The 21,472-nt window shown below is 35.2% G+C and overlaps 3 protein-coding genes across 14 annotated transcripts; 2 read left to right on the top strand and 1 right to left on the bottom strand.

Annotated features, from left to right (window-relative positions):
• Positions 1-107: 107 nt before the first annotated feature.
• Positions 108-2,146, top strand: LOC7469650 (putative UPF0481 protein At3g02645). The gene has a single exon (XM_002313889.4). It carries the CDS (start codon positions 162-164, stop codon positions 1,839-1,841), a length of 1,680 nt encoding a protein of 559 aa, XP_002313925.2. The 5' UTR covers positions 108-161; the 3' UTR covers positions 1,842-2,146.
• A 2,711-nt stretch (positions 2,147-4,857) lies between these two features.
• LOC7478754 (pre-mRNA-processing protein 40A) lies at positions 4,858-20,654 on the top strand. Of its 11 annotated transcripts, none has more exons than XR_008060085.1 (33): positions 4,858-6,584; positions 6,685-6,816; positions 7,461-7,522; positions 8,796-8,870; positions 8,964-9,305; positions 9,394-9,591; positions 9,717-9,793; positions 10,027-10,096; positions 12,054-12,106; positions 12,243-12,300; positions 12,408-12,760; positions 12,835-12,901; positions 12,988-13,086; positions 13,174-13,242; positions 13,318-13,395; positions 13,536-13,622; positions 13,735-13,769; positions 13,884-13,989; positions 14,154-14,234; positions 14,321-14,413; positions 14,483-14,536; positions 14,620-14,736; positions 14,914-15,012; positions 15,583-15,630; positions 15,701-15,793; positions 16,360-16,467; positions 16,546-16,610; positions 16,962-17,064; positions 17,255-17,554; positions 17,662-17,776; positions 18,135-18,295; positions 19,359-19,441; positions 19,542-19,655. XR_008060085.1 is itself a non-coding variant. In XM_052455734.1 (33 exons), exons 3-31 carry the CDS (start codon positions 7,490-7,492, stop codon positions 19,436-19,438), a joined length of 3,156 nt encoding a protein of 1,051 aa, XP_052311694.1. In that variant the 5' UTR covers positions 4,858-6,584; positions 6,685-6,816; positions 7,461-7,489; the 3' UTR covers positions 19,439-19,441; positions 19,542-19,561; positions 20,006-20,654. The 11 variants fall into 11 exon arrangements, 7 of the variants coding, with proteins under 7 accessions (XP_052311694.1, XP_052311693.1, XP_024464325.2 ...); XM_052455734.1 differs by lacking the exon at positions 18,135-18,295 and adding an exon at positions 20,006-20,654 and having other exon boundaries at positions 19,542-19,561; XR_008060084.1 differs by having other exon boundaries at positions 19,359-19,655.
• On the bottom strand, positions 19,056-20,309 carry LOC7469648 (uncharacterized). 2 transcript variants are annotated; one of them, XM_024608562.2, is made up of 2 exons: positions 19,872-20,309; positions 19,056-19,743 (listed from the first exon to the last, which is right to left on the bottom strand). In XM_024608562.2, the coding sequence occupies exons 1-2, from the start codon at positions 20,307-20,309 to the stop codon at positions 19,618-19,620; spliced, it is 564 nt and encodes a 187-aa protein (XP_024464330.1). In that variant the 3' UTR covers positions 19,056-19,617. The 2 variants fall into 2 exon arrangements, with proteins under 2 accessions (XP_024464330.1, XP_052311698.1); XM_052455738.1 differs by having other exon boundaries at positions 19,056-19,766.
• Positions 20,655-21,472: the final 818 nt, after the last annotated feature.

Consider the following 21,472-nt stretch of genomic DNA (forward strand, 5'->3'; position numbering starts at 1 on the left):
CAACCTCCCGTGAATGCTTTGAATGGAAGTAAGAAAAAATAAAAATAAAAGAATGTTTAATTTATTGTTTTATGACTGACTATTAAAGCCCCATTCCCATGCCACTAAATGCACTTTATTAAACTTCGAAGACCGAAAAAATTTATCCCGAGAGCACAAACATGTCTTCTCTCAATTCCAACATGTCCTCCAATTCAAATCTAAGCTTCGATGAGCATCGATGGATAATTAACATCCGTCGAACACTTGAGGAAGAGCTCGAAAATGATGCTGAGATTCCTGTCTGCATTTTCAACGTCCCGAAAGCTCTAATGACTAGTGATCCGGATAGCTACACTCCACAGGAAGTGGCAATTGGTCCTTACCATCATTGGCGTCCGGAGCTCTATGAGATGGAGAGATACAAGCTCGCTGCAGCAAAAAGAACTCAAAAGAAAATTCAGAGCCTTAAATTTCAACATATTGTTGATCACTTGTCCAAGCTCGAGTTAAAGATTCGAGCCTGTTACCATAAGTTCCTAGATTTTAGTAATGAAACTTTGACTTGGATGATGGCAATCGATGCATCATTCTTGCTAGAGTTCCTGGAAATCTATGCCATCAAAGAAGGGATCGCAATAACAAGAGTTTCTTCAAGATCAATGTCGCATTTGGTTGATTATGCTGGGAGAAAATCGGCTCATAATGCGATTCTTAGAGATGTGGCGATGCTCGAGAATCAAATCCCATTGTTTGTGCTGAGAAAAATTCTTGAAGTTCAATTATCATCTTTGGAGTTGGCCGATGATATGCTATGCTCAATGTTGTTAGGATTTTGCAAAGAGCTTTCTCCATTCAAGTTGATGCAGGACATTCCCAAGATTCATATACCTCAATGTGCACACTTGCTAGACTATTTGTATGACATGATTGTGCCAAAAGTTGAAGCACCGCCAGAGATCATAAGTGAGGCTGATGATCAGCCTGAAGCAATGGAAGGCAGATACAATTCATCCGGTAATTCAAGTCACATAAGAGATCTTTTCAGTGAGATTTGGAAGATAATCACAAGGCTCAACAAAGGTCCGGTACGCCTTCTCAAAAGATTGTTATTTTCCCGGCCTTGTAAAGTCATACTTAAACTGCCTTGGACAATCCTCTCTAATCTTCCTGGCTTTTCAATCTTAAAACAACCTCTTCAACACTTGTTCTTCTCGCAAGATCAAGAAGAAATCAAACCGGAGAATGAGAACTCGGATAATGAAGTTAACAGGCCTCCATTGGTTGAGGAGATCACAATTCCTTGCGTCACCGAGCTGTCCAAATCCGGGGTTTGTTTCGCACCCACTACTGGTAACATCCTGAGCATTACTTTTGATATCAAGGCAGTTACTCTTTACCTTCCCGTCATCAGTTTAGATGTGAACACAGAGGTGGTCTTAAGAAACTTAGTAGCATTCGAGGCATCAAATGCATCGGGACCGTTAGTTTTTACACGTTACACCGAATTAATGAATGGGATAATTGATACCGAGGAGGATGTGAAGTTTCTTAGAGAAAAAGGTATCATTTTGAACCGGTTAAAGAGCGATGGAGAGGTTGCCAACTTGTGGAATGGGATGAGTAAATCCATTAGACTTACCAAAGTCCCTTTCTTAGATAAAGTGATTGAAGATGTTAACAAGTATTATAACCAGCGATGGACGGTAAAAGTTGGGAAATTTATGAAGCGATATGTGTTTGGTTCTTGGCAATTTCTCACATTGCTGGCTGCAGTTTTCCTCTTGCTCTTGATGACATTACAAGCCTTTTGTTCTGTCTACAGATGCAGTCGCGTGCTTCACATTAACAGTACCACTTAGACAGGTTGGCCCGTATGCTTCAAGTGTAATCAACTCTACCGAATGATGTTTGTTTTTCTTTTCTTGGGAGTGTGTGAGATCTTTCGGGTGATGATTTCCGCCATACCCTGTGTGCTTGTAAAGGAGAAGGTTGGATTTTGTGTATCTTCACTTTTGGAGAGAATATGGGAGTGTAATGATAACAAGTTGTATTGATAGTTCTTAATTAATTCACTGATAAGGATTGTGGGTGCTCAATCACTTTGCAGCTCTTTTCTTCAAATTAGATAATTAATAATTAATAATATGTATTTGGATAATGATGATGATGATTAGTGTTTCTTGTTTTGATCTGACATCGGATCCTACTATTGCTATTAGACATGTTGATCACTATAATCCTATGCTTTAAAACAAGATTAACCATCTAAAGCTATACGGTATAATATACAAAGTATTAATTATGGACTCCAACTCAGAGACACCACCATAGCCATACTTTTCTTGGCCTTTTCCTTTTTCTTCCTTTTCATCGGAGACTGGCCCCCGGTAATGCTTTTTACAAAACTTAACATGGAAATATTGCCCGGTCCCGTCCATGATAATCAATCACGATCCAAGACCTATAGAAGTTGCAGGAATTATAAATTCCTGAAAGTGTAGAGTTGTAGCCTTACTTACAAGCTTACATAATCAAGCTATGAGTAGATTATTTACCTGCGTTGTTGTATCGTGAGTCGAATCAATTTTTTTAATATAATTAGAAGAAAATAGAGAAATTCATAGAAGCAAGGTTTGTTTAACAGCTCCTTCTGTTTTACATACGTATTTTATTGCCGCTTACATTATGTGAGGAGTTGGAGAGAATGATGAATAGATTCTAGAGGGGCAATAATCTTCAAATTAGACATGGATTAATTGGCAAAATATGGGGTAGGTTATGCAGATCAAAGGATAATGATGAATTGAGCTTTTGCAATATGTATTGTTTTTATCTGGCATTACTTGGCAAGCTGGGATGGAAATTAATGGTTGAACCAAACAGTTTAGCGAGCAAGATTCTCAAAGAAAAATATTTCCCAGGACTTCTTGAATTCTAAATTAGGGCATGGTCCAAGTTTTGTTTGGAGTAGCAATCGTAGCTCACAAAAGATTGTTTAAAGGGGAACTAGATGACATTTCGAAAAAAAAAAATATGTTCTTACAAAATTAGTAAAAAAAATCATTAAAAAAACATCTAGGGTTATTTTTTTAAGATAATAATCTTATCTGGTTAATTTAAATGATGTTTCTACTAAAATACCAGTGAATGTTTTTTTTATGTTTTTTTTATTAAATTTGAAGATATTAATATATTTTTAAGTAAAAAATAGATGTAATGCAGTGGAAGAAGTGTCAATTACAACACTACATGGTTTTTAATCTAGAAAAAAATAAATTCAAGTGGTGGTAAAAACAAAGGTAGTTCGTACGAATCAAATTATATCAACAAAAAAGTTTTATGTTCTACTGTTTTAATTGAATATAAACTCAAAATTATAATACGAAGAATAAATCTTCCTTTTATTTGAATATAAATTTTTATTTTTACAGTAGCTTTTTCACTGTTAAAATGTTATTGTTTTAATTTTTTAATGGTTAATTAAAAAACTAAAATACAACTGTCTTTTTTATAATTATTCATACGTGGCTTATTTGCCACCATATATTCAATTCTTTTTTTTTATTCATTCATTGTTAATTGTTAAAATTATTAAAATGACATTTTTTTTATAAAATATCAACGAAAAAGTCTCAGTATAATGGGTATTTAAGCACAAGGCCCATGGAAAGACTAAGCAGTTATATAGCCCAAAAGGGAGCCTAGTTGGTGCCCTGTAGAAATAATCAAGGGCTTGGATCTCTTTGCCGGGAAATTTTTTCCGCCAAGGCCCAAGGTTGATTTTGGGTCACTGCTGATAGGTTCCATGCAAAACCATTGAAGGAAACAGGAAATGACAGCAACACCGGTGACAGATTCAGAGCTGGATGATGGTAATGGCACACTTGACAGTTATGGTGGTGACCAGCTGGGTTTTTTTTCTTTCTTTTTTTTCACCAGACCAACTGATTGTCTCAATATGCAAAGTATTTTTTAAAATTTATTTTTTTATTTAAAATTATTATTTTTTTAATGTTTTTTACCAAATTTTAATCATATATATATATATTCAAGTAAAAAATAGGTTAAATGCAATGGATGGAACGTCAATTAAAACACCGCATAGTTTTTAATCTAGAAAAAAATAAATTCAAGTGGTGCTGGTCAAAACGGCCTATGGTTAAAGAGGTAGTTTGTCCGAATCAAATTATATCAACGAAAAAAAAAATTATTTTCCACTGCCTTGATTGAATACAAACCCAAAATTATAATACGAAGAATAAATATTCTTTTTCACTGCCTTAACTAATACAAGTGTACACGCAGGTATAACCTACAAAAACACAACTAGAGGTATATAACCTCCATTGATATATTTCTTGCTTCTCAATTATTCTCTCTATATGTTTTTATCAGCTGAGTCTCCAAACGTTTATTACAGACACAGGAATCCTTCTGAGAACAGATTTGACTAACCCCTGTTTACTTGTTTTTAAAATATTTTTTACTTGAAAATATTTTTAAAAATATATATATTTTTAAAAATTATTTTTGATACTAACATATTAAACTATTTAAAAATAAAAAATAATAATTTTTTTTTTAATTATCACAGGGATGAATTGGACCTCCGTAGATAATGTCAGGAACCGAACATGATCCATTTGAGAAAAGGGTTAGAGGCTGGAAATTAATTTAAAATTTTAAAGTTATCCCTAAACAAAACAAACAAAAGATAGATAGACACAGGCGTGACACCCCACCCTTTTTTTTTTTTTTTTTTTTTTCCAGTTTCAGCTGTGCCAGTGAATAAACGACGGGCTGGTGCCCAAATTTGTGTGCGTTTTAACCTCCGTTTGGTATTTAAGCAGGAGGGTGTTTGTTTTTTTATTTTAATATGTTAATATTATAAATAAATTTTAAAAAATAAAAATAAAATTATTTTATGAGTTTTTATTTGAAAAGTAACTAGTATTAAATTAAAAAAATTTCAAATTGTTTTTAAAAATACTGACAGTGCCTTAATTTCCTGCTTTCTACCTCTTTACCTCCCAAACAAAACCACCGTGACCCTTCTCTCTCGCTCTCAGACAAACACAGAATCATCTCTTTAAATTGAAAGTGCAAAACTTATTTCCCTTTACGTTACATGCACTTAAAATCTCCTTTCTTGATTTTAACGACTCCAAAATCTAGTCCTTATTTTGTTGGTATGGTTCACTCCTGACTGCTTAAACTCGAATTAACTGCTACTCTTGCATTCCTGAAAGAACAATAAAACTATGGTTCTTTATGATTCTTTGTTGTTTTGGAGCTGTATTACTACGTGTTTAATTAGAACTGGGGTTACAGGTTGTGGGTTCATGTGATTCTAGTAGAAACTTTTTTTGTTTTTGGGTTTTTGTGGGGTTCTTAGGTTATATGAATGTTGAGGGTTGGTGAATCGAAGATTTGGAGTTTTTTTTTTTCCTTTTTTTTAAAAAAAATTTGGAGGTTTTAAATTTATCTTTTGGAAGATTTGATGGAAACCCAGTTTGTTTAATTGTGGTTTTGTGGCGCTGGTTTAGTAGTTTTTTTGGGGGGATTTTTTTTATCTGTTTTGGTTATGAATTTTGATAAGCAGCAATAGAACTCGAGAAAAGGGCAACAAGGGGATGGTAGTTTTGACTCGAGAAAGAGAGAAAAGAATGTTGTGAGGAGTTAAGACTTTTTTGATGCACCTCAATGGAGTTTGTAGGTTAAGATCTGCTGCTCTTGTTTGAGATTTCAAGGGCAAAGATATTGAATTGTGACCTTTTTTTAAGAATGTGATAATTGCATTGCTATTTGAGGCAGTCATTTTAAAATGCAGATATAAAGGATATTATTGGTCAGTTGATCGATGGTATTTAAGTTCCCAAGTTTGCATATTCGAAAAATGTCGGGATTAAATTAAAATGGTATTGAGGTTGTTCTTTAGGTTTAATTACACGTGCCTGCTTTCATGTTCTTGGAAGTACTGTTGCTGTATTAGTTTAATTTGTTAATGCTTCAATTAACGAATGCAGCATAAAGCTGTTGGTTACTGCATTTTACATGCTCACATGAGTTTGTTTTATATATATATCTGTTTGCAACATTTGGGTATCTGTTTTAAATTCCAAGGAATCTCAGGATTGGAATTTCATGCCTTTATTGTCTTCTGAGCAGTATTCATTTTTAATTACACATGTTTGTGTCTCCTATTACAGATAATGGTTTCGTGCATTGCTTTATTTGTTTTTGTATCAGTCAAGTAACAATGTGTTTGGTTTCTGAAAACACATGAGATGGCTGGAAACTTGATTTGAAACAATGTTTTTCCTAACAATGATTTGATTACTTCTATAGTTGTAACTTCATTTGTGGTACTTTTTGTTTACCTTTCAAAGAATCTCTTAATTATGATGTCAGTTGCCTCCAAGTTACATTTTTTACCTCTTATCTAATGGTGTAGATCTTTGGTTCTTCCGTCAAGAGGTGAGTTGTTTTGAGCAAATACGATGAATTTCCCAATAATGTAATACCAGTAAAGTGAAGCTTAGAATGTCATTCACCGATGCACCGCTGCCAATTCCACATGTGCCCTAAAGAAAGACAGCAAGGTAGATAATTTCCAGAGGTGTATAGGGAACCAACATAGTTAGAAGAGTCCGTCATAAACGACACATCAGAGCTCCTCAACTTATCTATTGTATCCTGCAGGCAAAACCATTGGATGATAACTATCTTGCCATTCCATGGATATCACACACAGATGCTCTCCTTGCCTTTAATTTCCTACTTAGATGGGCTATATTCCGTGAGCATGTAGAGGCGATCTTCCATGATCTGAATGTACGTTTGCTTGTAGCCTTTCCTCGTTAATATATCAACTTAAGCAATAAAGCTCTAGGAAGAAATAGAAGGCAAAGGATGCAAAGTTTAATGATGTAGTTCATCTCAAAGGTTTAAATGAGAATGTTTTTTCATCTGAATGAACCTTGGTAGTTTTATTTTTTCAGTAGGCATAATGGAATGTGGTGCTTGGCTCATTGAAACTGGCAAAATTCTATTATTAAGATATTAGCGGAAGGCTCGGCTTTTTTCCGCAATCCCTTGATTTCATCATATTTAGTTTCCTGAAAATATGCCAAAGATTGTTTCCAGAAGCGGACGATGGTTGACATAAATGGACACACTTATATGGATGGGCTATTATTTTGTATTTTTTTGATTGCCTACATTGTTGGCCACAATCATAAGTTCAATATCTGCTGTCTTCCTTTTTGTGACTAGATGTTTTTTGGCTTGCTGATATGTAGCATTAGTTCATCTGTTTGAAAAGAATTATTTTGCGTTCTAAAAATCATCGTCTTTCTATCAATGTAATTGAAGTTATTTGATCTTTTCATGTGTGCTTCTGATAAATAAACATACTGTGGTTTCCGTTATTGCCATATTGGAAAATACTAACGTTTTGGTAATTTTTGCTGGTTTAGTTGTTGTCTGACGCACACTGCATCCATAAATGGCCAATAACCCTCAATTCTCTGGAATACAGGTAATTTTCTACAAAAAAATCTTTGTTGTATGCAATTTCATTTCTTATGTGTACTCAAATCTAGCCTACTTACTACTGGGTATTCATACAGCAACAGACCTTGAATTTCTTAATATGACTTTTTTTATTTGATTTTTTTTTGTGGCATATTTGCCATGGTTTTCCAATCCCATGATTTGGACACCAAAATTGTGCTCTTAATTAACAAGTTATTTTGGAAAATAACATATGCTGTGCCATAATTCAACCTTTTCATTGCATATCAATCCATCTTGCATCTAGATAAAAAAGAGAAAAGAAATGTAAGTATCCTGCTGATGGCCAAAATACAAATTGAAGACAGATGATTGCAATGACAGTAATGGTTAAATTTGCATGTTTCAAAATATACATAACAGCAACCACTCTCTTGTTTGAGAAGGTGCAGTAAATGCCCATAATTTTTCTTTGTTTGAATTTCTTTTTCCTAGACCCATTGTTGAAGGAATAATTATTCAACAAGTGTAGAAGAGGTGTTTTTTTGTTTTTTTTGCAAGGCATCTTAAGGTTGATATGTTTAATGGTCATGCCAATTTAAGGGTTTGTTTATCGTATGCATGGAGGCTTTCTTCACTTTGTCGATATGTTCTTGTAAAATTCCTGATGGAGAATATTTGATATTTTTTTTGTCATGATTAATGCTGTCATACAAAGTGTTTTTACGTATTTATGTTTGAAAGATAGTATTGAAGAGCCACAATGCACTTTGTGTGTTTAGACACGGCACTTAATTTTTTTATTTGACATATCATCACATAAAATGGACCGAGTAACTTGAAAGCAACCCGCCACCTACCTAGCATCAGAATCATCGAGTTGTCACGCAATAAATTCCTTGCTGCATTTATCATCAGCATGCTAAAACACCATAGAAATCTATGTTATGATGAAAAGAAGTGTAACAAAATTATATGTTATGGTAGAAAATTAAATGTTAGCGATTTTGTTCTCATCTAGTGAAAAATTTTCTTTTCTAAAAGGAAAAAAAAAGAAGAGAGTTGGTGGATATTAGATAAATGATAATTTCCTTATTCCTTTTTTTCTCAACTACATCAATTATTCAGTTGTCTTCAAGGTTCTCTATCTTGTAGTTCATGCCGTTTGCCTTGAAGCTTATGGCTATTTTCATTAGAAGACAAAAAATACTCGTGAATTTGCCACTTGTTTCCCAAACTGGTTATGCTGGCAATTTTCCTTTATCTTTTGCTTATTGTGCTCTTTTTTGATTCAAAAGCCTCTTCAGCCTCCTCTGGTGGGCCCAATGGATCCTCCTCGAAATTTGTTTCCACCACCACCGATGCCTGTTCAAGTAACGTTTCTCACCTGTTAAAATTTTTAGATCACCATTCCAATTACTTCAAATAGATCTGGAGAAATCTTTTTCAATCAATTGTTGCTGCAGTTCCGACCCATTGTTCCAGTGCAGCCACAACAATTCATTCCTGTGAGTTCTCCACACTTTCAGCCTGTTGGCCGGGGTGTCACTGTGATGAATGCGGGATTGCCTCCTCAACCCCCACAACCTCAATTTCCTCATCCAATGCAGCAGTTACCAGCTATACCTAACCAGCCAAGCCATGGTCCTCCTCCACCACCACCACCACAGGCAATTCTATTGCCAAATGCTCAGCCAAACAGGCATGTCATGTCTGGATCTCCACTGCCTCCACATAGTGTTCAAACTCCAAACAACTATATGCCTGGTTTAGGTGGCTTGGGAGTGCCTCTATCTTCATCGTATACTGTAAGATATTGGGAGTTCCCCCATAGTTGATTTTTACGAGTTTGATTGGTATCTCAAGTGTTTAATTTATAGAATCTGATTTTTGCAGTTTGCACCATCTTCACATGGTCAACCACCCGTAACCTTTAACGCTGTATCTCAATATCAGCCTATGCCTCAAATGCATGCACCGTCTATTCCCTCTGGAGGACAGCCAGCATTACCATCCATGAACCAGAACACTGCACTTGTTTTGCCTATACAGCACAATGGTGAACAGTCTTCAATTACCGCTGCCAATGTTCTGGTTGGAAGATCCCTCTCATATTCTTGTCTTCTTATGTCGTTTCTCTTCATTACCTTTTCTCCTTATCAATCTGAACATATCTTTATATGTCTTTTTTCTGGTGTCGGCATTGCATAAATTTTCAGGCAACTGGTATCCAACCTAGGCCGACTGAAGAAGCCTTGACAGAGTGGAAAGAACATACATCTGGTAATGGAAGGAGGTATGTGGTTCCTAGTGGGGCAGGTGATTGTTGGTGCACAATACAACACTGCCAGATTAGTTTTGGTTGTGTTTATTTATTTTTTATATGTGGGCAGTGAGCACTCAACCCCAACTTCATTTGATTAAGAATCAGTTCTTGTGATAATGCATTGCTGTTATCAGTTCTTCTCAATGTTCAATTGATGTTGTATTTACATATTTGTTTGATGTATCTCTTTGCCTGATATCCAGGTTTTATTACAACAAGAGGACAAAGCAATCTAGTTGGGAGAAGCCTTTCGAGTTAATGACACCAATTGAGGTGAGTTCATGTTACTGGTGCTGTTAGCCTCTTGAATTATTAACAATCTGTAGCTTTATGGCTTAAAAACTCTGTGGAACTGTTTGTATATGCATACCTCCATGTTTTAGTACAATTTTGTTGGGATTTAATATGACAGTTTCTTGTTATATGGATCTTCTCCAATTGCAAGCTGATCACTTGGTACATTTTATACAAGATTGGTAAATGAAACCTGCCACGCTAGCTCGCCATTAAGGTTGGATTTTTTTCTCAAGCAGGCAACCATGTACTTTTGACTTTTTGTATCTGTTGTTTTGTTGTATAAAATCAGTAAACTGGCGTAGAAAGATATGGCCCCACGATTGACAAATTGCTAGGGGTGTTTTAACCATTCTTACCATCACCCAGCCAATTCTTCTTTGTAATTAACTTTTCTTCTCATGCTGCTTTTCTTCTTACATCTTCAACTTTGCTTTTTGAACTTCTTTTGCTTAACTTAATTATGTCTAACATTTGAAAGTAAAAGGAAAGATACTACCTTAATCTTTTGTCTGGAAATGTTTTTTCAAGTAAATGTCTCTCTCTCTTTCTTGCGCCTTGCCTGCTTGCCCAGTTTCTCTTTTTGATCATTTGGATTATGCTTGCAAAATGACTACTTTTTGAATGCTTTTCTGGTACTGATCGGCTATGCCTGGTACTCAGGCTATCAGTATAGCACATGCTAGAGTGTGACGAATATCTCAATCTTTCATTTTTGTATAGCTCAATAAATATCCTTTGCAAAAATTGTAAGTTTTGTGTTTATGATTTATTCTAAGATGCTTATTTACCATTTAATTCTTATTAAATTACCACTTACATACTCTCAAGGTACTTTTGTGATAAGTAAGGTATCGTGAAATTTGTCCCTTGTTGACATCTGTTCTCAATAGGGTTGAATGCTATATGAACTCCCTTTTGATTTCTTGTAATATTAAAAAAATACCTTGTTATGACTCCCGTAGATTTAAAGCTGCTGACAGGTACAAGCTGTGCTACTCTATGAGGGGTAGGATATGATGTGGGTCCTAGCTGCTTGCACTACCTACTTTATAGCTTGAATGTTAGTAATTCCTGTCATTTGTGTTATTTACAGATCGTTATGGATTTATGTGTAAAATTGTTGTTTTACTTGGTTAGTATGACCAACCACAAAACAAACATCCTTACTAGGCCTTAAATGTCTGGCCAATATCCTGAGCTCCATACTAGGCTTAAATGTCTGTCTGATATCCTGAGCCCCCAGAACAAATTCAGTATCACTTTAATTTCACGAAATTGAATGCTAAAGAAGGAAATCCTGATTGTTTTTTCTTGGATTACTTGCACATGGCTACTTTATATGATGGGTTTTACACTTTCTGGAGTGTTATGATACTGTTGGTTCCCAGTTTTTTTAATTCCTTATTAGTTTTTGTGTTTATGTTCGTTGTTCATAAAAAAAAGCATGTTGGTGAAGTTGGATATAGCTTAGTGAAAATAATGCATTTTGTTGAAAAATGACTAATTGAAAGCGAGCTTGAAGCTTGGGTACCACTGAAAGTACTTATCCTCCATGCTGTTTCTCCCTTTTTGGGAAATGGGAGTTGATCTCGTAATCTGTTTGCAATGTCCTTGTCCAGTTAAACTATTCTTGTCCAGTTAAACTATTCAATTGTTTGGAATTGATGCATAAGAAGCCACTAACTTTCAGAATTTTTTTTTGCTTTTGTTGAAAGTTGTCAATTTTTGTTTTTATATATAAGAATTGTCAAATTCTGTCATTCATGTTTTCTGACTAAATTAAAGCAAATTTAAATTTTCTCTAGGACTAAGCTGTTTTTTTTTTTTTTTTTAAAAGTTTTCTTCAAGTTTTTCATCTATTTATCTTTGCAAAGTTGCTGTTATCAGATAATGCTTCTCTTTATTCATTGATTCATTTATTTTGCCAACATAGAGGGCAGATGCATCAACTGACTGGAAGGAATTCACAAGTCCTGATGGACGAAAGTGTGTAATTCAGTCTACTTTCCCTGGAGCTATTTATTCATTTTGTTTATTCGAAGATTCCTTTTCTCTCCCTCTTTCTAGCAAAGCGAATATATTTGTGATGTTTTGGGTGCTGTTCTGTCTATGAATCCTCTAGATATTACTTCAACAAAGTTACAAAGCAGTCAAAATGGGAAATCCCAGAAGAATTGAAGGTTTCTCCTGAACTGACATATTTCCTTTTTGTTAAACATATTTTCATCTTTTTGTTAAAAAGACAAACTTGTTTATCTCACTATTGTTTTAAAATGCTTGCTTCAAGTTGGCCCGTGCACGAGTAGAAAAGCCATCTATCATGGAAACACAATCGGAAGTCTCTGCTAATTCTCATGCCCCTACTTCTGTTCTTCCATCTATGGGTAAGGCACCATCTAGTGCCGATGCTTTGTCTTCTACAGCTCAAGGGGCACCATCAAGTCCAGTTCCTGTTAAACCTGTTGCTGTTGCTGGTAACTCGCAATCTCAGTTAGCTTCTGAATCATCAGCCCTACGTGTTATGCCCTCTTCCATGACGACCAATGCAGATGAAGTTCAGACAACCGAGAGTCCTGTTGCTGGTGTTCCAAAAAATGCTGAAATCAATGCTACAGCAGTTAACACAATAACTGCACCAATGTATAGTATTCTTTACCTATTTCATAAGAAACAAAGCATGTATCTTTGGTTCACTTATTTTTTTAATTTTTTAGGAGCGACAGCTTTTCTGCTCATGATAAACCTAGTTCAGAAGATGATGCTCCTGCACAAGATAAACAGGTAGTTGTCAACATTAGAATTTCTCTCAGTCTGGAAACATACTGGACTTGCTTTTCTAGCAACTTGATGTGGTTTATGCCTTCCAGGAAGCTGAAAAAGATGTTGTCATAGATGAAAAGGTTAACAATGTTACATTGGAAGAGAAATCAATTAATCAGGATCCCTTACTTTATGCTGATAAGCTGGTATGTATTTTACAGATTGAAGTTTCTCATAGCATGCCTTTCTGGTATTGACATTTTGACTGTACATTTTTCCTTCCCCCTTTTGAGGAGGCAAAAAATGCATTTAAAGCACTTTTGGAGTCTGCAAATGTTGGGTCTGAGTGGACCTGGGACCAGGTAATTTAACACATTGTATGTGTAATTCTGTCTCCCGCATTTGGAAGTTCCTGACTTTGCTGCTGATTATATCAGGCCATGAGAGTAATAATTAATGATAAAAGATATGGTGCATTAAAAACACTTGGAGAGCGGAAGCAAGCATTTAATGAGGTAAATATTCACAGTTGGTGTTCTCTTAAGTTTTAACCTCTCTGTTCTCTCTTGCCAAAAAATAAAAAAAAAATCGCACTTTGTAGAATTTCCTGTGCATTCAAAATGTCATTTATCATGACACTAACTTTTTGTTTCAGTTCTTGGGTCAGAAGAGAAAACAGGAAGCTGAGGAAAGGAGGATTAAACAGAAAAAAACACGGGAAGAATTCAAGAAAATGCTAGAAGTAAGTTTTTTGAGTTTCATTCTTCTGTTTTGTGTATGAAGATACGTGTGCGCGTGTGATTTTTCTATAAGAGTCTGATTTTCTTTTTGGTTCTAACATGAAATCCTTTCAGGGGTCCAAAGAGCTGACAGCATCCATGAGATGGAGGTTTGTATTTCTGATGTAATTTTTCATTGCAATTCTTTTCCTCTTGCTCCTTGTAAAATGGCTGTTTTCTTAATAAGTTCTTTTTTGTACTTGAATGCTCAAAATATTGTTCAGTAAAGTAGCGACTCTGTTTGAAAACGATGAGCGGTTTAAAGCTGTTGAACGAGAAAGAGACCGTAGAGATCTGATTGAAACCTACTTGCAGGAACTTGAAGAAAAGGTATACTTTGCTAGCTCCATTGTTTTATCATCTATTCCTAACATCCATCCAGATAATTTAGCCTGTGTGTTTTACTGTATTTTTGTTTATTTTCTGAAGTCTAATAACTGATGGTAGCAATATATGAAGTTGTTATTTGAATCTTAAATTGGGATTTTTACTAGGAACGAGCGAAGGCACATGAGGAGCGCAAGAGGAACATCATGGAATACAGGCAGTTTTTGGAATCGTGCGAATTTATAAAGGCAATCTTTTGGCAAAGCTGATTTCACATTTTCAGGTTTCCTTAAGCAGTGCAACTTACCACTTATCTATCATTTTCCCTCTGTAGGCAAGCACCCAGTGGCGAAAAGTACAGGATCGGTTAGAAGCTGATGAAAGATGTTCACGCCTTGAAAAAATTGATCGCTTAGAAATTTTTCAGGTAATCATCTTCATTTAGCTAGTAACATTTGTACAAGTATTTGGATCTAATTTCACAATGATGTCTCAGGATTATTTACATGATTTGGTGAAGGAAGAAGAGGAGCAAAGGAAGATACAGAAGGTGACATTATTAGTTAGCCTTCGTGAAACGATGTATTTTGTTTTTTTTAAACTATGTTCTTATTCCGTTGTTGATGAAAATAGGAAGAACAAAGAAAGGCAGAGCGTAAAAATCGTGACGAGTTCCGCAAGCTGCTTGAAGAACATGTTGCTTCAGGAACTCTTACAGCCAAAACTAACTGGCGTGATTATCACCTAAAGGTTAATAAAACCACCTTGGTTTTGTTTTGATAAGCATCTTTGTGTATGTGTGTCTGTCTCACAAGCAACTTTGATTTTGTGACTGAGCATTGTTAATTGGTTTCTGTAAAGAAGAGCTGTTGTCTCATATTATGGGATGCATTTTCTCATAGATTCTTACTTTAATTTGTTATTCAGGTTAAAGATTTGCATGCATATGTGGCTGTCGCTTCAAATGCCTCAGGTTCAACTCCAAAAGATTTGTTTGAAGATGTCTCTGAGGAGCTACAGAAACAAGTAATTATACTGTGTGTTTAGTTTCATGATAATTGACATTTTCATCAAGAAAAGCATGTGGAGTTGAGAAAAATAGGCTATTATGAACTTTAGAGTTTGTAGGGACATGTTTTATTCTTGATGTTTCAGCATTTTCTTTTTATACCCACTATATTAGTTTTTCAGTTTTTTTCCCTTTATACAAGCTGTGACAAACTTGTGGCATTTAATTACACCTTCAAAATTCTGAGCAGCATTTGCCTGCAAACTCTGGTCATTGCAATGGTAGTTAATTAGTTTAAATAGCCAATTATTTTTTTGATACTAATTAAAGATGTAATATTGAAATATTTTTCCTTTGATGAAGTTGGGCCCAAAGAATTTGGGCTTAAATGCAAGACACAAGCAGCAACTTCTCTGCAGTGAAAATCCAGATTGTCTAGCTACCTTTTCTTCATGATTAATAATTTGTTTATGGGAATGTTACAGATTGATTTAATTTTCTTTACATTTGTTGGTTTGAAAGTGTGCTTTCTTTGACCTGATATTCTGGCACTTACACGTTTGCAATGTGTCTGCTTGTTTTTACAGTATCATGAGGACAAAACTTGGATAAAAGATGTTGTAAAGTTGAAAAAGGTATAATCTGAAAATGTTTTCTTTTCACATATCCTGTTCTCTTAGATGTCTAATATGCTTGAACTTTCAGGTTCCTTTGGCATCAAACTGGACACTTCAGGATATGAAGGTTGCTATTATCGAGGATGTTAACTCTCCACCTATATCAGATGTGAACCTAAAGGTGTTGTAAGCTCAAATTTTAGTTGATTCTTCCTTCTTTAAATTGTCAAGTTCTTCATTCTTAAGGTTAATTGGCGATCTTGTCTTTACAATGTCATTTTCTCCACATTTCATTGGGTTACATGTTCCTTTTGAGTTTTTTCTATTATGTATAGTTGGAATTCTTGGCATCTGATTGAAAAGATTAAAAAAAAGAAGAAGAAAGATATTGATTGTAATTGGAATTTCCCTGGGTTGCATGTTCACATTGCACTAGAATATACTCACCTTTGCTTGGCAATTGTTTGAATATGATCTCTTGGACCAACAATAAGTGTCCTTTCCTAAAAAATGTTGACTTGATTGTGGATAACCTAATTCAAATCTTGGAAGCCTGAGCTTGCACAGAAATAGCTCAAAAGCTAGCACTGCCCTAATTTGAAGGTAAATGGTATCTAGAATTGGAAATAGGCAACTACACTATTGTATACATGGTTTTATTTTCAAAGGATTTTTTTTCCCTTGATTGTTTTTTTTTTTAAACATATGTGCCACAGTGATCTGATGTGGTGCTTTACCTCTCTGCAGATGGTATTTGATGAGTTGCTGGAAAGAGCAAGGGAAAAGGAGGAGAAAGAAGCCAAGAAGCGTAAACGTCTTGCAGATGATTTTCTCAATCTACTACAGTCTATCAAGGTATAATGTCCTTTTATTGGATGGATAATTAAGGGCATTTTCTTTCAATCATCCATCTGAGTCTCTGCTTTGTTGCAGGATATAACTGCATCTTCAAAGTGGGAGAGCTTCAAGGAAATCTTCGAAGGAAGCCAAGAGTACAGGTATTACTTGCCAATGTTTGAAACTGTGTTTATTCATAGATCTATGATATATTCATCTGCAAAAAGTTTTGGACACTTCCAATCATGTCAAGATATCTCTTTTTATTTATGAAAATGCAATTTTCTTTCTTTGTTTTTTTTTTTTTTGGTATTTGCTAGAAGGACATGCAGTTTTCTTTCCACTTCAAATTAATTGTGTTTTACGAGTCACAAATTGATTTCCATGCTAAATGCTATATTTTATCATTTGTCCTGTAATTGTCTTATTTGTGGAACTTTCATGAATAACCATATCCATTATCTGAGCTGTACTTTATTTGTAATATCATTTTGCTTGATGTTTTGTTGTAGTTCCATTGGTGAAGAAGCCTTCTGCAGGGAGATGTTTGAGGAATATATATCCCAACTGAAAGAACAGGAGAAGGAGAATGAGCGGAAACGAAAGGAGGAAAAGGTATGAACTGGTTTCGTGTAAATTTAAACAACGTTCAAAACTCAAAACCATGGTCCTGTCTGTTATTTATGAAATAATATTTGAACCATGATTATTACATATGTGAGCTTTGGTCACTTCCCATCAGGTACTTGCAAAACAAATAAACTTGGATAGTTAAACTTAAATTTCTGGTTTTGATATTCTGCAGGCAAAAAAGGAAAAAGAGAGAGAGGAAAGAGATTGGAGGAAAGCTAAGCATAGAAGCGAAAAGGAGAGGGGACATGAAAGAGACAAGGAGCACACAAGGAAGGAAGAAGCTGATGTTGAAATCTCTGATACAACAGAAACTCAAGTTTGTAGTGATAAGAAAAGATCTGGGAGTGACAATAGCAGCAGGAAACAGAGGAAGAGGCATCAAAATGCTGTGGATGATCTGGATGAAAGTGAGAAGGATCGGTCCAAGAGTTCCCATAGACATGGCAGCAATGACCACAAAAAATCAAGAAGGGTATGCAATTTTTTCTTTCTCATGCATGTAATACTTGGCTTCACGTGTAATAAAGCATTAATGGAACATGCTTTCCTCTCTGTTTTTTGCCCCAATAATTGGTGCAGCATGGTTCCACCCCTGAGTCAGACAGTGAAAGCAGGCACAAGAGACACAAGAGAGACCACCGTAATGGTTCTCGTAGGGCTGGTGGTAATGAGGATCTCGAAGATGGGGAATTTGGTGAGGATAGGGAAACTCGGTAGTTATCTCTTCCTACAAATTGTTTATTTTTTCCAAATTTTCTTCAATGTTTTATCTGTATTACAAACATGAACTGTTTTCTAAAGCATTACCTTAATAGAATAGAGTTTAAGCAGTATTTCTTACATCTTTCTGTGATCTGTATGTGCATTGGTTTTTCGTTTAATCAGCCATACATCCATGGATAATATTTTGAGAGAAGTCACATTGCATGGACACTGTTATAACATTGCAAAACAAAATCAAGAAAATGAAAAATCTAAAATATACCAAAGAATTCAAAATTAAATTATGAACTAGAGTTAATAGCCAAAGTGGAATTTGTTTGATATTGCAGGTAGTCCAATCACTTTTGACCTGTTAGATTACTGTTCCTGTCTTTGGTTGGATGATAGGCTGGTTTACTAGTCTCTGTTTATTTGTGCGGCCTCGTCAAATACACATTGGCCAAACTTGTTCCAATAACTTTATGATGCCAGTGGTTGCTGCGGTGAACTGGTACTTTTCTGCTTTTATATGAATGAGATACTGTATTGTATTATGCTGTAAGAACTACCATTCCTGCTTTCAAACTCGTTCTCCTTCAGCCATAGGTAAAATAGAGGTGATTTTGGTAAATAAATGATGAATTAAAAGGAGAAAAGGAGTTTATGGAAATTGGAGAATTATCCATAAGACGCTAACAAAGAAACCAGCTATAATGGTGCCACAGTGGGCATATTTTTACATGGAAATTGTGATGTTGCAGTCTGGCTGATAATCCAAAAAGTTGACCCTTTGAATAACACGCCCACCAATAGAAAGTGATGAATTTCCATGAATCTTTATGATCTGTGTATTGTTTCTATCATTAGTGCTTGCTCATCGTTCATGGATCATGATACTTTGTGCTTTATCCGGCTGCCTGGTTCTGCATGCTCGATATATAAACTACTTGTTTTTGTAGCTCAAGTACTCTCACGTTGTTTTCCACTGTACATTGCTTGATAATCATGACGGTATTGCTTTATTTTCTTAATGGTCACCGTACTCTTAAAAGTCCGCGTTAACACAAATGAGGAAGAATACATAAAAGTTTTCCATTAGTTATTGATGTTGTGAAACCAAATTTAAAGTTTATGATGCCATGGGAACTCCTGAGGCCCTGCCTGTTGAGCAAGCCAACACTGATTTCGTCGTAATTTTTTACAGGAGGTTCTGTTGCTATTTTTTGGTCTCTGTTTTGCCAAGTAATTAACACGATTGTTTACTGCAAAAATAAATCAAGCACTTCCTGAATTATTTCATTCAATATAGCGTCTCCTATCTCAGTCCCTATCCTCTGCTGCGAATAACGGCCATATTCTACTGTGCTAGATACATTAATATTTATTTGTTCGGTTGCTTCTTGTTTTCCCCATGAGCAAATTTGCTCGCAGATGATTTTCCCAAGCTCTTGTAGACTTTTGAATTCTTGAGCGTGCTGCTTTCTTCTGTGCATCCTTCTATGTACTTCTATGGCTTCGTTTACACAATCAAAAAGTAGCTGCATGTTTTGCCGTAAGACCCTATTGTTTTTCAGGTGCTGAGAAAAAGCAGGCCCAACAACCTCCTGTAAATCTGCGAAACCAGCAAGGCTATGCTTTTCAATCAATGATTTAACTAGTAAGTCGCACAAGAAAGCTGAGAGCATGTTGTCTTCCTCAGCATTTCTACTCAAAACGGTGCTTGAAGCTGATGCAGCTTTTCCTTCTTGTTTTGGCAGGAAGCGAGACACTGTTCATTGTAAGGATGGGTTACTACTAATCTAAAATTATAAATCAAGAAAGTTGCCATGTTATTCATAAATGAAATAAATGATTCTTTGTACCTTTGTTTATTGATGGTAGTTCATTTAGCACTGACACTGGGCTGAGTTGCTCATTCTCTTCCATGCATTCCCACTGAAAATTTATATCTGCAGCAGCCTGCTTAACTTTTGTCAGTAAATCTGTTTGAAACAAGAAACATCAAGAAGTAAAATTCTCTCGTGACCACATTATATGAAGGGAATAAAGTTTAGATAATGTTTTCTTGATAATATCTATATATGCACCTTTTGTTTCAAACTGCTATGTGTCAAGGGTTGAGAAGTTTTTGGACGATGAGGGGCATGATTTTCATAAAAATGTGAATCTTTAACGTTGCATCTGAAAGATTCACGAACTGCAACTGAACTGCTCCCTGTAGGAAGCCACTCTATTTCTCCAAACTGCCGGGGCTTTTCAATTGTTTTCGAAACAGGTTCGTGTTTCTGAGCTTTATGGCAGCTTGAAACTGGCTGGTTTTGACTAGTGCGAGTGAACTTAAGCAGCAACAACTTCAGGATCTTCCTAGTCTGCTCAATCCTTCTTTTGTTCAAATCATAACTGCGTGGTCCCTTTTGCTTCTTGTTCAACATGATCTTTCGTTCTGAAAGGTAAGCGTCTAGCACAAAAGGCTTCTGTTGCTCTTGGAGATACTCCCATAGCTGTTTTGATGAAGAAGAAGCCATTCAAGTCCTGCAGACTTGTGTGTTTGATTTTGCAAGTGTGATCAGAGAGAAGGGGTGATGAGGTATGAAGTGCAGCAGGCGTATTTGTAGTTGGAACTGAAAAGGAGCATGTATGTCACATTGAAGGATAAAAAAATATAAAGAAAAGACGATAAAAGGGTGTAGATTTAAATATGTGGAAGACAGAATTTTGACATCTTTCTTCTTCTTCATGCTCTGTTGTCTGAAAATTTTGGCATCATCAATCAATTACAAGACTGCCTAGTTTTTACTTTTGGCTGTCCGCAATCTGTGGCTAGATTGCTTGGGACTATAATAAGATACGCCTGCAGGATGATATCTAAACTTTTGTATGGTCTCCTCAAGTTTTGTCTTTTATAGAGAAACATCCATGACAACACTTGATGAATCAGAGGCAAATCGGATGTTGTACATGTTGCATGGTGGCAGTTTGGCTTCCATTCAGACAAAATTCTACTTCTCTTTGTATTGTTTATGTAAGCAAATAATTCTTTAGATGATTTAATATTATCACACCATCATTCATTTAAACCCCAAATCACTCTTACATGTCCCTTCTTTTCCTGACTAAAAACTGTTTAAAAGTTGCTTTTGATAAAACAAAGTGTTCCACTTCAAATTAATTTTTTAATTTTTAAGTGTTTTTAGATAATTTTAATAAATTAATGTTCAAAATATATATATTTTTAAATATATATTATTTTAATATTTTTTAAAAAATATTTTAAAAAACAACAATATATATTCCGTATCAACGTACGAAAGACAATTGACCACCTGATGTTTAAGTGTTTGGTTGATCATAAATTCATCATGTGGGTAGGGCCCTTTATGGGCATTTTAGTACCTCTTTAGCAAGATGGTCTGGACAACGAGGGAAATGATTGTGTCATGTCATCCATATCTACGTACGAAAGACTGTTTGTTGTTCCAATCATACAACATCTCTAGTAGACTCTTGTGTCATATAAAAATAAGTTGTATTTAATGATATATATATATATATATATATATATATATATATATATAATGGAAACATGATGGGTCTTCAAAGAATTTTTATACATCTAAAAAGTATAAAAAAATTAGAATTCAAATATTAAACGTAGTTGAGCCATAAAAATTAAAATTTTCTTCTAGAC

Source organism: Populus trichocarpa, chromosome 9 (genome assembly GCF_000002775.5).
Source record: "Populus trichocarpa isolate Nisqually-1 chromosome 9, P.trichocarpa_v4.1, whole genome shotgun sequence".
Lineage (NCBI taxonomy): Eukaryota > Viridiplantae > Streptophyta > Magnoliopsida > Malpighiales > Salicaceae > Populus > Populus trichocarpa.

Coding starts and splice junctions, on each gene's coding strand:
- LOC7469650 (XM_002313889.4), top strand. CDS start 162: ATGTCTTCTCTCAATTCCAACATGTCCTCCAATTCAAATCTAAGCTTC.
- LOC7478754 (XM_052455734.1), top strand. CDS start 7,490: ATGGCCAATAACCCTCAATTCTCTGGAATACAG. Junction 12,301..12,407: donor AAATCCCAGAAGAATTGAAG/GTTTCTCCTGAA, acceptor GCTTGCTTCAAG/TTGGCCCGTGCACGAGTAGA. Junction 13,990..14,153: donor TGCAGGAACTTGAAGAAAAG/GTATACTTTGCT, acceptor GATTTTTACTAG/GAACGAGCGAAGGCACATGA.
- LOC7469648 (XM_024608562.2), bottom strand. CDS start 20,309: ATGGCTTCTTCTTCATCAAAACAGCTATGGGAGTATCTCCAAGAGCAA. Junction 19,744..19,871: donor ATAGCAGTTTGAAACAAAAG/GTGCATATATAG, acceptor AAAGTTAAGCAG/GCTGCTGCAGATATAAATTT.